Source organism: Xiphophorus hellerii, chromosome 16 (assembly GCF_003331165.1).
Source record: "Xiphophorus hellerii strain 12219 chromosome 16, Xiphophorus_hellerii-4.1, whole genome shotgun sequence".
In the NCBI taxonomy this organism is placed as follows: Eukaryota; Metazoa; Chordata; class Actinopteri; order Cyprinodontiformes; family Poeciliidae; genus Xiphophorus; species Xiphophorus hellerii.
The window spans coordinates 18,809,340-18,824,648 of NC_045687.1; the positions used below are offsets into that span (position 1 = coordinate 18,809,340).

The 15,309-nt window shown below is 41.3% G+C and overlaps 2 protein-coding genes across 2 annotated transcripts; both read left to right on the forward strand.

Moving 5' to 3' along the window:
• The first annotated feature begins 4,633 nt into the window (after positions 1 to 4,633).
• Positions 4,634 to 6,396, forward strand: LOC116735975 (kinesin-like protein KIF11-B). Its single transcript, XM_032588175.1, has 2 exons — positions 4,634 to 4,798; positions 4,996 to 6,396. Exon 2 carries the CDS (start codon positions 5,874 to 5,876, stop codon positions 6,114 to 6,116), a length of 243 nt encoding a protein of 80 aa, XP_032444066.1. The 5' UTR covers positions 4,634 to 4,798; positions 4,996 to 5,873; the 3' UTR covers positions 6,117 to 6,396.
• Positions 6,397 to 9,933: 3,537 nt separating this feature from the next.
• Positions 9,934 to 14,788, forward strand: c1qtnf6a (C1q and TNF related 6a). The gene is made up of 3 exons (XM_032588174.1): positions 9,934 to 10,336; positions 11,700 to 11,891; positions 13,530 to 14,788. Exons 2-3 carry the CDS (start codon positions 11,702 to 11,704, stop codon positions 14,075 to 14,077), a joined length of 738 nt encoding a protein of 245 aa, XP_032444065.1. The 5' UTR covers positions 9,934 to 10,336; positions 11,700 to 11,701; the 3' UTR covers positions 14,078 to 14,788.
• Positions 14,789 to 15,309: the final 521 nt, after the last annotated feature.

Here is a 15,309-nt window from a genome sequence, read left to right on the forward strand (position 1 = left end):
TGCTGCTGGTTTAACCTGATTTCCATTTTTATTTCTAGATTTCAACAAAGCACAGTCTTTCTTCCAATGACCCTTTCTGTGACAATAATTACAAATTTTGTCCAGATCACGGATACTGCGGTCTGAAAAAAAACCTCCAGAATGTGTTGAACGCCAGTTTGGAGCACTCATCCCATCTGTGTGCTCTCCACCAGTATCTTTATGTGTCAAGACAAAATCATCAGCCAAAACTGCAGCTTCTGATACAGTTTTTACCTTCTGTTCATTAATGTACACTGCAATGCATTGAGAAACAGAGTTCTTAAATTGTTCAAGAACCATTAAATTACAGAGGTCACCAAATGTTTTAACCTCAGAGGAAGTGCACCAACGACTGAAATGAATCTCCAAATCCCTTGCAAACTCCACATAAGTTTTGTCACCTTTTTTCCAGTTTCTAAACTTCTGCCTGTATGCTTCAGGGACTAATTCATATGCTTTCAGTATTGTAGCTTTAACCTTGGCATAACCCTGGCCATCATCTAAACTCAACATAGAAAAAGCTTCCTGAGCACGACCAACCAAAACACACTGAAGCAAAACTATGCGGTCTGAATCAGACCAGTCTCTTGTCTCTGCAACCCTTTCAAACAAAGTGAAAAAAGTTTCGACATCCTTTTCACTAAACTTAGGCACCAAACGCAAGTCACTTAAAATGCCAGAGGCCTTACATTTTGAGTCCATAACACAAGATTCCGCAAACAATTTGCCGTCTTTCATCAGATTTAATTTCTCACTTTCTAAATGTATTCTTGCCAATTCAGTTTCCTGTCTTAGTTTTTCCAAAGCAAGAACCCTATCCAAATCTGCTTGCTGTCGTAAAGTCTCCAAAGCCAACTCCTTTTCCTTCTCCAGTTGCATTCTTAACCTTAGCATCTCTTTTTGTTGTTCAAAATCCAAAAATTTAGGCTTTACAACCTCTAAATCCAAATCTTCAGGCATTGAAGGCAAAGACAAAACGCCCATTTCAATTAAGTTTTCCCTTAAAATTGCTTTAACATTTTCTTTCAACCGTTTATCACCAACACTTATTTTAAAGTGCTCAGCAATTTTTACTAATTGTTCTCTAGAACACAGATCCAGAAATTCTGCTGATGGGTTTTTATTAAAATCTTCAACAGACATAATTAAATTCTTAATCAGAAAACAATGTTTCAAAATTTAAAGTAAATTGCTGACAATTTGTGCAACACAAAACAACCAACCTGAACCTCCCCTCTACCTGCCTATCAGACACTAACTAGCTCAACCCTAGTCTTCAGAGATCAGGGACGGTGGGTACTTATGCACTAAATACCAGTAGAGTGAAAAAAGCGACCAGAAAACTGGCAACCTTCTCAACACTACGGCTGTGCCCCCGAGACAATTGCTCTAACCATATGATCTCACACTACTATTTTGAGCACATGAATCCCAAAGGGGAGACACGCTGAGGCCTAAAGGAGAACCAGTTCAGATCAGTCATACTTAATTGCACAAACCAGTCAACAATCACACTTACCATTAGAGTCGTCAGAAGAAATGAAAGTAAACTACTTACCCCAAACCAGGAAAAAGAAGAGAAAAAAAACATTTCTCTAAAAATAACTCAAGATTCCCACACTAACTTCCCAAAAAGCTTACTAACTGAAAAAACTGTCGCGCCAAACTATAACATAAATTTGAACGAGCCCCCAATTTGTTATGGTCTGGCTCTAGTACCATAACAAATGAAAGGGAAGCAACGCGTGGGATAACTTAAAATAGGATTTATTTAACAAAAGTCATAACTGGTTGGAGAGGAAAGGGGAAAAAAAGAGGAGAGGTTGACAGACAAAAAGAAAAGGGCTGTCCTGGTGAGAAAAAGGTGGTGCATTTTAAGCTGATCTGATGTCATTCATGGAGACACTGGCCAGCTGCCTCCACTTCCAATCAGCACCAATCAGAAGATCTGGAGCAGGGATGCTAAACCCCAAAGGAATAGCCTTGGGCCGTAACAGTCACCAATTGAGAAAACCAGAAACAAACATTACATTTTGTCATCAATAGACATCATATATATTGGTAAATGTTTCATTTATTATGATTAAAAGGCAACTCTAAACAGACGGGGGTTTAGCCTTGATTTAAAGGAACTCAATGTTTCGGCTGTTTTGCAGTTTTCTGGACGTTTGTTCCAGATTTGTGCTGCGTAGAAGCAGAATGCTGCGTCTGGTTCTTTCCACCTGAGAGTCACTTAATCTCGATATAAATCCAGCAGTTCTGTTTCTGGCTGTGGAGGATTGTTAGAGAGCAAGCAGCGTCATGAAGATCAACAAACTCAGAACGCAGGTCAGGGAGAAAGTTGACGAACAGTAAAAAATTTAAAATATAAAGAGATATATTTGATATGGTCACAAGTCCAACATGTAGAAGGTTCTCAGTGCAGGTCAGAAAGAAAGAGGCTGTAAAAGATGAAAAACAAAGCCGAGGTTCGTCTTTCTGCAGTGCAGCAACCGCAAGGGCTAAAACGTAGGCGTTTAGATCATGCGTCAGAATGGCCCAGTCAAAGTCCAGACTGAAAAAAGACAAAAGTGCGAACGAGTTTGATAGCTATGAATCCTAGGTGACAGCGTAGATCAGAGCAGTGATAGATGAAGACGCTCCGGGCTTGTTTTGGACCTCTAACCCACAGCGGACTGTCAGGAACACGAGGACGGACCCGGACACGAGAGCCACCTGTTCGTCTGTGAGCCACAGCGACCGCAAGGGACAAACAGTTTCTCAAGAACACCCAACACGTCAAGAACATACGCACACACAAAAAAAATCCCTGTTTGCAACATAGAAGCACATGAAAAAAAAAAAAGAGAGAGACTCGTGTTTGGCACGCATGTTCTCTTGCATACGTGTGCTGCAGGCCGAGAGGAGCCAGACGAAACGTTCTCACCGGCTGTCTTTTTTTCTTTTTTCCTGAGCTAAACCACAAGAATGCTTTGAGGTCTGAAGTTTGAACTCACCTCTGCTTTTTTCAGTTTGAATGCACTTCCCCTCTAATCACGCTGATGCGTACGAACGACATATCTTGAAGAAAAATGAGAGTGGGGTTGCGGTCGGAGGGGGCCGGAGGTGTGGAAATATCTTAAATTCACCACAAAAAATCTCTTAACCCTTGAGATGAACAGAAGAATGCGAATATCTGATCTACTTTTGACCGCAGGCCCCAGCTGTTTTGCTCTGTTGCTTCTTGTGAGTCGGTTGCATGAGCTTCAGATTCTGCTGTGGTCTGCAGACAGGAGGAGAAAATGGTTCCTCTGCAAGGTGGGAGCATCTAAACTTCATTCATGGGGACTGAGAGACAACATGCAGCTGGGGGGCATCTAGGAGCACCAGAGGAGACTTAACTTGGACTAAACTCATTAAGATAGTAAAAGCAACACTGCAATGTTCAAAGTAGCAATGCTGCATTCGAGTTTTACTCTGAACTGGGAAATCCTGACTGTTACGCGTTCCGAATCCAGATTCCCCACTGGGAAACTGGGAGCAACTCCGACTCCCCCCAGTTACGGCTTTGCGTTTCAACATGGCCGCTCCTCACGGCAGCAGTAGCGGTGGTGGAAACGTGTTTATTCTACAAGATGCGAGGTAAAAGTATGCCTAAAATCAACGTTACATGTAAGCGCCTGAAAAGCAAAACTGAGCAAATTAAAACTGCTGTTTGCTTATGGAAAGTAAAGCTTAAAATGACGTTTGTGAGCGTCGCCATGTTGAAATTCCCACTTCTTAACTCCGAGTTCCCACTTCCCAGGTACCTGGAACGCAGCATGAGACTCTCCTGGGGATTTCGGAGGGTAACAAGTGGGTTTATAGGTGACTAATAAGTTGTTATTTTTGCCTAGAACCAAAACCAAAACAATCGTACCAAGATCATCCTTCACCCAATGATTGGTGCGATTCCAAACGAACCCTACAGCGGATTGTTTGTGTTGCCCTGACAGCAACCAGGAGAATACAGAATGCTTTTTCATAAAGCCTTATACAACCTTTGGGACGTCAAAACAATCTATTCATTTTGCTTGAAGCAGCACCCAGAAAAACACTAATTTGTGGATTACGTTCTCCGTGGTTTTGCATGTAGTCTGCTACATTGGGGGCATTGTTCATTTGAAAAACCTCTTTTCGCCCAACGTTTAACTTCCTGGTTGATGTCTCAATATGTTGCTTCAATATCCGTTCATGATGTTTTTCTTCCCCACAATTTGAATTATTTTGTGAAGCGCACCAGTCCCTCCTGTAGCTTTGAGATTAAAGACTTCACAGAGTCTTTTGCTTTTCTTCTGAGGTTGATTTGAACATTTTACACCAAAACTTGTCCGTCTTTGAAACGCAGAGCCCGGTCTGCTCCCTGTAACGGTCTGAAGGTAATAACTGTGTGAACAGATGGAACAATTATAACTTAGGGATGTGAAATGACACCCAGGGATGAAGCAGAATGGCAAAGATGCACAACTCTCTTCCTTAAATGTTGTGAATTAACCAATCAGAAAACAGCATATCTGAGGAAAGTAGATCTAGATTATGTCAAATGCTGTGAATTAATCCAGAAGCGTACAAATCCATAGCATCATTGTGCTGGCAGTAATTCTTCCCAGCCAGCAGGTGGTGGTGTTTTCATGTTAAGTTTGTTATTGAACAGTAGAATCAGTTCAGAAACACATGTATAATGGCTGACAGAGGCAGTTTATCAGTCTTCATTTAATCATTCTTCATCCTGTTTTGTTGTTTAGAGAAAGCACTGCTTGTGAGTATTTTGTGTTATTTTATTATATCTGAGACAACATTGAGCTATATTTGTGGGCATTTATGTTGTAAAAGGATGATGTTTGTAAGGCTGATTGTGACATGTTATTTACACAGTATTAAGCATTTGTGCCCTTACTATTTGTATGATTTGACTACTGTGGTATTCTAATTCATGTTTTTCATCTTTATTTGTAGTTCACTCTTTTGGCAATTGAAAGCAACGTCAATTAAAGGGACATACGCCTGACAATCGTCTGAGAGTTTATCTATCTGCACAACTGTTACTTGGAAACACAGTGGGGGCAGAACAATCATTGTAGAAGCCTAAATTCAGTTTTTGTTCATTCAGACTTTAGGATAAGTTATGTTTATATTTCTTATTATAATTTGTTTATTTGGATAAAAATGTTAACTAGTTGGATCTATTGCATAGTAATTTACTATATTTGGATACACTAATGTCTTGCAAATTTTCATAAGAAGTCAATTGAAATTCAGGAGATGCTGTTGAGTCAGGAAACTCCTTTAGAACTGCAGGTGATGGAGACCCAGCTTAGGAAGAGAATGGAACAGGTGAAGGAGTTATTCACTGACTGCACAGATATTTTTGAGGAGATCAGAGTTGTCAGAAAGCATCTGTCTGAGAAGATAAAGGAGTGTCGGACAGGTGTGGAAAACATCCAGAATTGTCTGAGTAAAATTGAGGCTTCGGATGCAAAAGCAGAAGCCCAAATACAGGACCTAGACGCAGACCTGAGTTCTCAGGAAGAGTACGTGGAAACTGTGTTGAAAGAAGTGGGCTTGGTGTCCAGTGCCCCCAGTTCACCGGTACTGGAGGAACTATCTAATGACTGCAGCAGTCTAAGAGAGGCCATCGCGCATACCAAAGACATAATCCACCTGAAGAGGGAGGAGAGAGACCTGTTCAAGGTCATCACCGGCTTCGTTCTCTGATAGACTTGGAGGACAGTTTGAGCAACTGAGGAGGTTTCCGTGAGTTTTTGACGAGGAACTCACTCCTTCACGCGGTGGAGCAGCACAACAGGCAGACGCAGCAGAGCATCTCCCAGAGGATGGACGGCGCCTTCAGCAGCCTGCAGCGCAGCGTGCAGCATCACAGCGCCGCCCATGACCGCATGCTGACCGGCTACGCCCACGCCGTGGACGGCCTGCTGATGGGTTTGGACCGGGCGGTTCTGGAGCGGCAGCGGGCGGAGCTGCAGGAGCAGCTGGAGGCGGTTCAGCAGCTGGTCCGAAGCTTCCTGCTGGAGGAGCTGCAGCAGGACGTTCCTACTGGTGTGACTCCTTGTTTATGAAAGGGTTCTGAAGAAGAGCGTCAGGCGCAGCAAGCTGCTGAGGATGAGGCAGAAGGAGGCGGAAGAAGGACAGCAGGAGGGAGACCAGGTCCAAAATGGCGGACAGCAAAGGCCAGGGCCCTCCATAAAGTCGCCGCTGCGCTAAGGAGAACTGAACCTGCCGCATGTAATATGTAATATTTCACGTGTAAAAATATTTGTGTAAAAGAAACATTTCTGTTTGTTTTTTAGTCAAGTTATTTTGTAATTTTAATTTGTAATAAAACTTGACTCATTTAAACAATTTTAAAAAAAAAAAGGACTGGATCCTCTTTATATAGTTGAATGGTTTACCTGCTGGTTCAAAAAGTTAACAAAGTCCTTAAACTTAGCTCTTTTCTTCGTCCTTTCTTGCAGGTCACAGGCAGATTTTCTCCATGATTCTTTGAGCTTGTATGGCAGTTTATTTGCCAAAGACTTTATATTAGCTGTATTGTCCAAGTCTTCCAGATAGCTAATATCCATCATTGTGTTGGAGCAGCCAGTGAGGAAAAGTGCAAAGGACTGAAGAGCATGTCCATCTTCTGGTTTAATTGCTGGCCAATCCAAAGCCTCTTTAATGTAGGCCTCTGAGATCTTGAAGTCATCTCCAAAGAACTCCTTTAACATCTGTTTAGCTTTAGTATATCCTGCTGAAGATTCCACATGAATGCAGCTCTTAACCAACTCATGTGGTTGTCCACTTGTATATTGCAGCAAAAACTGAAGTCGATCACGATCGTTATCGGTACGACTCTCGATTCCATGTTCGATGGCCCCAATAAAAGATCTATATTCCAACGGTTCCCCATTAAATATTGGTATGGTGAGATCTGGAAGTAGCGATGCCTTATGGTTTTTCACCAGGTACTCTGTCACATGGGCTTGTTGTGAGATAGCTTGGCAAAGCCCGTCCAGCACTGGCCCATGCTGATCTCTAGGTTCAACTTCGGATGCAGATGTAGCCATTTGAACATGTGCAGCTGGAGCAGTACGTTTAAAGCTGGCTGATTTTAATGTGTTTTGTAATGGTAGCTGCAATGTAGATTTTATATCTTCTTCACTGTCTTTTTGATCACCTTGAACGATGCTGTTGTCTTCTTGGACATTTTCGTATTTCTGTAAAATCTTCAGTTTAGCATTGGATTCTGCCAACGCTGTTTGCATTGCACGCATTTCTTTCCTTGCTCTTAAAGCAGCTTCAAAAATCTTTTGCTGAGCTTCAAACTCTGCTTCATCTTTTTCAAGTTCTAGTTGTTCCTGTAAAGCAGCAGCCTTTGCCTTTAAAGCAGCCCGCTCTAATTCTGCTTTTAATCTCACTGATGAAGATGATGAGACTGAGCTTCCACATTGTGATGAGGAACTACTTTTATGTCTGCTTGTCCGCCTAGATGTCATAGACCTACTATCTGCAGGTGTTATCTGTTTGTCACACTCCTCAGCCTGCTCAGCTCGATTCAAAACGTCTTTCATCCATCCTTCACAACGCCAAAAGAAGCCATCCATAGCCTCATGCTTCGGTTTGAACCAGTCTTTTTGATCTTTCGTGTATTCTTCATCATCCATAACTTTCTGCAGACCAGAGTTGAGCTCTTTAAACTCTTCTTGCAAGCCACTAAATTCCACACGAAGCTTATTTTTTACAGCATCAACGTTTGCGTCATTTTCCATTAACTGTTCAACTTGGTTTTTTAAGCTTGACACCTTGGGCTAAGCGTGGACCTGCGTGCCTGGATTAGCTTAGACTTATGTTCTTCTGCAGCCTTCTCGGTCATTTTTACCGTTCGTCTTTCACTGTCTCGTTTGTCCATAACGAGCTAAACTTCTACGTCTTGTGAATAATAACGTCAACAGCACGTACCGTTCCACTTCGTAGTTCCACCGAGTAACGAAACGCTTGCCTTTTTTTATTTTTTACTCACATACTTCAGCTGCAGCGGTCCACTTTCCCCCGAATCTATTAACGAACCGTCTCCTACTCGACGTGTCGCTCGTTATCCAATTAACTCCTTTCCCAAAGTCTCCGTGCTGTTTTCCTGAGGTAATTCCTTCTGAGTTGGGTTGTTCCAAGTAGATAAGGTCCACGTAGAGCGAGTTTTTTTGACTAATGTAGTTTCCTAAATATAGGAGCCATAAGCTTGACGCTCTCCGTCTTTCCCATTCGGTCCACTTGATGACGAAAACGACAAAACAAAACAAAAAGGACTGGATCCTCTTTATATAGTTGAATGGTTTACTTCAGAAATAATAATAAAAACGGTACAAAGGTTACCTTTTCCACGAAAAATAAAGAGAAACGACAATTTAAAAGGAAAGAGAGTGAGGTCAAAAAACTGTGTGGCTCCTGTTAAGGAAAAATGATTATTTTTAATGCTTAATACAGTTAATCTTACGACATGTGTAAAAGGTATATTCAGCACTCTTATTTGGAACAGCTTTGTGTCGAGCATTTGGGATTGAGCAGATGAGCAGGCATTCAGATAAACAGGAGCTCCCCACTGTGAGGCCAAACCACGCAGCCATAAAATTAGCATTTTCCTTGGGGGACAGAGGGACTTTAGATTTCACAGGTATCTGTGAGGTCTTATCTCAGGATTTGACTGTGCCCAGAATGACCGAGGGAACTACAGGGGGTCAGGGCCAGCGATCCGCCCTTTTGTGGTGCTAGAGAACAGATGGCCCTTTGATCTTTGCCGTAAATTAAGGGGAGTTCCAAGTTTCTCTGAGTGCCTAAGGGAGTTTCCAGTTGGTCAACAGGAGGAACGCCTTGAGTGCATAAATTAAATAGAGAAACACCTCTTTAGTATAAGATTACGTGTAAGGAGAAAAAATGCAGAGAGCGGCCACCATTTTGCCTTTTTATATCGGCTCTCTCCAAAGACACGTCTTTGCTTTTTGTTTGTCTTTGTTTTGTGTTTGTCTGTCTTCCCCTTGTCTGTCTTTATTTTTATGAGAAAAATGCATATCTCTGTTCCTCTGCAGTTTTGTTGTTGATTGCTTTGTATGAGATTAAACTCTGTGATCTGTGACGTCAACGCGCTTTGTTGTTGTTTCCACTTTAGCAGCACGCCGCCACTCGCTGAGGATCCGGGGAAATTAAAGAGGAAAGAGCCAAACGTTTTGTCCAAACTTAACATTAAATTATCCTCTTTTTTAACACTCCACTCCAACTGCCCCACTGACTCTGGCTAGCCACACCCTAAAATCCTTAATTCCAATTAGATATGCAAATTTGCAAGACATTAGTGTATCCAAATATAGTAAATTACTATGCAATAGATCCAACTAGTTAACATTTTTATCCAAATAAACAAATTATAATAAGAAATATGAACATAACTTATCCTAAAGTCTGAATGAACAAAAACTGAATTTAGGCTTCTACAATCATAATCTGGGAATGATGATCTTAGTGGAGGCAAACGTCTGACTTTAATGAAATAAAAAAAAGAATTGGGTCTCATTTTCTTGCCATACATCAAATAGAAATAGTTTAGGTAACCCTAACAGGAAGCTTTTAGTCTAATTTGATGTCAGAAAGTGAGAAAAAAAAAAAAAAGATTCACCTTATTGACATAGAGTACGCCCGGAAAATATGGGTTTGATTAAATTTCACGTCTGCCTTTTAGTTCCTGTAATTTATCTTACGTAATCCTTGAGGTAATCGTCCTTCCTCCAAGCAGCCGAACTCAAAACTCAACTCCAAAGCTAATCAAAACATTCCCTTTCTGTTTCCCCTCGCCTTTCCGCTGGATTCCCTCATTCCTTGCAGCTGGGTCTCCGGAAATTTGAGAGGAATTCAGCGCAGAAGAAAGGCGGACCCTCCAGGGAACGACGAGCGGCTTCCTGTGTGTCTAATGCAGAAAGTGTTCATCAAGGCACCATTAAACCTGAGCAGCGGTTAAAAGGAGATTTTCTCATCAGACTGGCCGCTTTCAGAGTGATTAGAAACATTTTAAAACAATCAGGCATGAAAATCAGGCCCCACGCTTTTAGTCGTGTCAAAAACGCACAACGCTCTGTTTGGATCAGGGATCAGCAGGAAACTGCTGGGCTCTGATCGCCAACCGGATGCTGCTGTTGCATAAACAGTCATGAAGGAGGGATCGAGAGAAAGACGGGTTTCCTCTCAGGAAACGTCACTCGCTCGTACAGAAACACGGGAAAGCTGCGGACTCGGGAATCTGCCTCCTGAAGCCGAGGTGAGGATCACAACGTCCACTTTGTCTGGGTTGTCCGTCTGTTGAGCTGCAGGTGCAAGACTGCTGCATGACACTGACACGAGGATTGCTTTGAAAAATAAGAAAACAAACAAAAAAACTACTGAGTAGTAAAGGGAAGCGGCAGGTTTCTTCTTTAAACTTTAAAAATCTTGGTTTTATAACATAGCTGCATATATGGGATTTGTTACAGAAGACGGCTGTTGAGGAGAAGCTTTCAGAAAAAAAAACCCCTCACTGTTATGTAATGTGCTAGTGATAAACACTGAGCAGCACCATCTGTGTTTCAGAGAATCTCCACAGTAGATTTATGGTTCGAATGAAACGAGAGAAAAAGCACATTTTTGGGACAAGCTGGGTGAGCTTAGTGTGAGCAAACTGCAGCGAACGTTGAGATCAGGGCATAAACATGGGACTGACAGCTCTAACCAAATGAAAGCATTCACCCCTAAGGGTTTGCTGATCCCTATTTTTGCTGATCCCTATTCTTTCGCACTAATACAGAATTATGAGTTTATTGCAGGTCTTTGGCAAAAACAGTGAAAGATATTGGATCCAAGTACTCCCAGCTGTAGATGGACGTATTTCTTATTTTTACTAAACATCTGCCTCAGCCTCACTTGATTTCTAATTCCATAATGATACGGTGAGTAATAAAAAGTCGCATTTCCCATAAGTGCAAATATTTCAAAATTAGTACAAACACCTTGATTTTTATTGCAAAAAATATATATATATAAAAATCCCCAAAACAGTTGCCAAATCCTGGAGGGACTGAAAAGATGCTCACTATTGCTTAATTTTAAGAATTGATTTATATTGTAACATTTCGTTAACAGGTTTCAGCCACAGATTAATTTTAAGAATTGATTTATATTGTAACATTTCGTTAACAGGTTTCAGCCACAGATTCATTTTAAGAATTGATTTATACTGTAACATTTCGTTAACAGGTTTCAGCCACAGATTCATTTTAAGAATTGATTTATATTGTAACATTTCGTTAACAGGTTTCAGCCACAGATTATAACACAACCGGTGTTCTGAAAGATCAGTCATGATCCTGATTTGGCCCAAAATCAAATTGAGTTCAACACGCCTGATGTAAAAACATTATTACAACCTCCGATCGATTATATTTATGCACACGATTATGACATAGTCATGTGCTAGAAAGCGTCACAGTCTCTCCCCGTTCAACCCAGCACAGAGTTGGAAAAGCCTGTGTTATTTTAATTATGATCACTTAAGTGATTAAAACTTATACAGCATTTGTCTGAAGCTATGTATTATGTATTCATGCATTGTAACTGTATTTATAATAATAATCTATACATCTCTGCAGTTATGTTGGGCGTCCTCCTCCTCCTGCTCTCCTCCTCCTCTCCTGGGGTCACGGTTCCTCCGCCCCTCTCTCCCTGCAGCAGATGCTGTGACCACATGCCGCCAGCAGAGGGCAGCGGAGATCCTCCGGCGCTGGCGGAGTTCAGCCACGTCCCAGAGATCCGCACCTACATCAACATGACTATACTGAAAGGTGACTTGTTGCACACGAGTGCTTTCTTTTTCTTTCTTTAAAGCCATAATCAGAAGAGACTTGTTCAAGGATATTAGAAATTAACTAAAAGAGAGTATTCCTCCACAAAAATAATCAGGACTCGCATGTCCTTCATATTTTGTTGGGGTTAAACTCAACGAAACTATTTGACATTTACTTGTACAACAAATTGAAAACCGTGCACTTCATATTTGTGTGTCAATTTGTGTTTTTCGACTGCATAAAATCCTAATCAGATAATCAAGTTTGTGATTTGATTAAATCTGACAAAGGGGTGGGAATATATTATTTTTATTATTCACAGTGCTTGAATCAGCCCAGTTCTTACAGTAGAGCCAAAATCATACTTTATACTTCCTTTGAGTTTATATTAGTTTAAGAATGCAATTTTATTTTTTAAATGGAATATTTGGATTTATGTATTTAATAAAAAGTCTACAGATTTAATTTGAGGATTAAATAGACTCTATTTAATAGAGTCAGGTTTATTTCTACAGCACATTTCAGCAACAAGGCGGCTGAAAGTGCTTAACATCATCATAACATAATAAAGTCATTAAGCAGTAAATATTAAATTATCAAGCAAATACACGTCAGATATGGTGGAAAATGTTCCAGTTACCGCTAAACAGGTGAGGGTTTTAGCCTTGATTTAAAGGAATTCAGTGTTTCAGCTGTTTTGCAGTTTTCTGAACTTTTGCTCCAGATTTGTGGAGCACAGAGACTTAATTCTGCTTATTGGATTTACGAGTAAAAATAAAGCGCTGGCCGGTTCCCCACAGCTTGCCGAAACTTCACCAAAACGTTAGACGACTCTCGCGTGAGCCTCCCCCGTCGCCCCGTCTGCTGCAGGATGTTTGCGGGTTCTTCTCGGAAGTGCTGCCTTGTTTAAAAGCCGCCCACAGAATGACTTGTCCACGTTCTTGTGTGGATTTGTTATTACGACTCGCCGCATTTTCCTGCAGGAATGTTCGCTTTCAGTGCTGCTGATCAGACAGGTGGCCTCAGGGTAGATTCTTTTCAGAAACGAAAGGATGTGGAGCTGACGGAGAGTGAGAGAGTCGGTTTCTATTAGTAAACCTTTAAAAAAAGAGAGCCATTTCTTTCACTTTTTTCTCCAATAAAGTATTTTTTGTGCCTTCTCAGTGCGTCTTAATCAGTAACTAGTTGTTCAGTTCCATTTACTTGAGCAATGTTTTGGGAAAAAAAAATTACTTAGGAGTATTTTATATTACGCTAGACTTTTCACTAGCGTAATAAATTGTGTCTATGTTTTAACCAAACATAGACACAAATCTGCAGTTTTTGTTAAAGTTTCATAAGTTTTATATCAAAACATTTGGAAAAAAAATTCTTTTTACTTATTTTGATATTTTGTATTATTCATATGAATTATTTTCATTTTGGCCTTTAAAATGCATCTGATTGTGTCATTTTTTTAGTATTTAATGACTGTTTCGGAATACTAGGGCAGCATTTTTACTAAATACTTTTTTTATTCTTACTTCATTTCTTGGACGGCTACGTTTTACTTTTACTTGAGTAGAAATATGTTCAACTTGAGTAAAGTTTTTGCCTACTCTACCCACCTCTGGTCTTAACGCCAACCTCACACAGGTGACAAAGGAGATCGTGGGGACAGAGGAACCCCAGGAAACGTTGGACACGAAGGCCCTCCAGGGGCCCAAGGCGTAGCGGGGTCAAAGGGCAGCAAAGGCCATGCGGGTCCTCCAGGAGACCCCTGCAAGCTGTCGCACTCTGCCTTCTCCGTGGCCCGCCGGAAGTCCCTGCACAGCGACGACGCCTACCAGGCGGTGATCTTCGACACGGTCTTCGTCAACCTCGGCGGCGACTTCGACATGTTCCACGGGAAGTTCTTCTGCCGGGTCGCCGGGGTCTACTTCTTCAACGTCAACATCCACACGTGGAACTTCAAGGAGACGTACCTGCACGTCATGCAGAACGACGCGGAGCGGGCCATCGTTTACGCCCAGCCCAGCGACCGCTCCATCATGCAGAGCCAGAGCGTCATGCTGGAGCTGCGGCCGCGCGACGCCGTGTGGGTGCGTTTGTTCAAGAGGGAGCGCGAGAACGCCATCTACAGCGACGACGTGGACGTCTACGTCACGTTCAACGGATACCTCATCAAAGCCGGCGGGGAATGAGGGACATTTCGGCGGGACGTTTTGAAGATTGAGTTAATTTGTTAAAAGTATTCACACCGTTTTCACATCTTGTCAGGTTATGGACTCAAACTTCGATAAATCTCGCGATAAAACAGTAACATTTTTCTTGGCTGGCACGTCTCAACAAAATGTGCGCGTGACGACTAAAAGGAAGTAATTCCCGCAGCAAACAAGCATTTTTGGCATAGTTCCTAGTGTAAATATCTTGGTACACTTGAAATTAAGACAAAATTAACTTTTTAGCACGACGAAGGAGCTTGTTTTACATCAATAATCCCTTAATATTGATGAAAACGTACTAGATGTAAGTGAAATAATCTGCCAGTGGAACGTGACAATTCACCTGGACAAAATCTGTCAGCACGGTGATGTACAGTATTTTTTTCCCCACCATTTTGATCTCATCTCAGCAAAACACCTCCTGTGTCTTTATATGTGTGTGGCGGCACAAGATTATTATTAACTATATTTATCATATTTTGGTAACATCCAGTCTAACAAACAGGAGAAACTCTGTCAATACGGTATTACATTTGGTTTACCCCATAAAATTTAATTAAAAATAAAAATAAATAACTTTGCGACATGAATAAAATGTGAAAAAGTTTAAGGTTGTGAAAACCTTGGCAGCAGTAGACTGTTTTCCCCATTTTTAATTTGGGATTAAAAACCAAAACGTTAAAGGAGAAATTCTGTTGATGCTTTTTCTGTTGAATTCTCAGCTTGGTTTTGGGGGCTGGCGTCGGTAGTTGCTTGTGGTTCATCCATTCATTACTGGTCACTCACTCTGCCACAAATTTATAAAACTCAAAGGAGTAAAGAGAAATAATTTGACTCCCATATACTTCATCTGTAAACCAATTTGTTAGGGCGGAGCTGGAGGACCAACCCTTATAGCAGGCACAGAGGGACACAAGGACAGACAAGTATAAGAGGACAAATAAATTAAAGAAAACATTTTGTGAAAATATACAACTAACAATGTAGACCCAGTTACACTTAACTAAGTCACGAAGCCACTGAATGCAGCATAACCACACTAGGAGGTTCAACCCAGGACTGTAAATTTATGCTTGAAAGAAAATAACTCTCTGGGGGATTTTGACCCAGCTTTCATTACAGACATTTCAGTACAACCTCAGGAAAATGTGTCAAATTGTGAAAGATGCACAGGATAGTTAACAAACATCCTCAAAAATTGTTTTGAGGCT

Bases quoted from the DNA above. Each gene is read 5' to 3' on its own strand.
- LOC116735975 (XM_032588175.1), top strand. From the start codon at position 5,874: ATGGACGGCGCCTTCAGCAGCCTGCAGCGCAGCGTGCAGCATCACAGC.
- c1qtnf6a (XM_032588174.1), top strand. From the start codon at position 11,702: ATGTTGGGCGTCCTCCTCCTCCTGCTCTCCTCCTCCTCTCCTGGGGTC. The intron at 11,892-13,529 runs GTGACTTGTTGC...AACCTCACACAG, and splicing joins CAACATGACTATACTGAAAG to GTGACAAAGGAGATCGTGGG.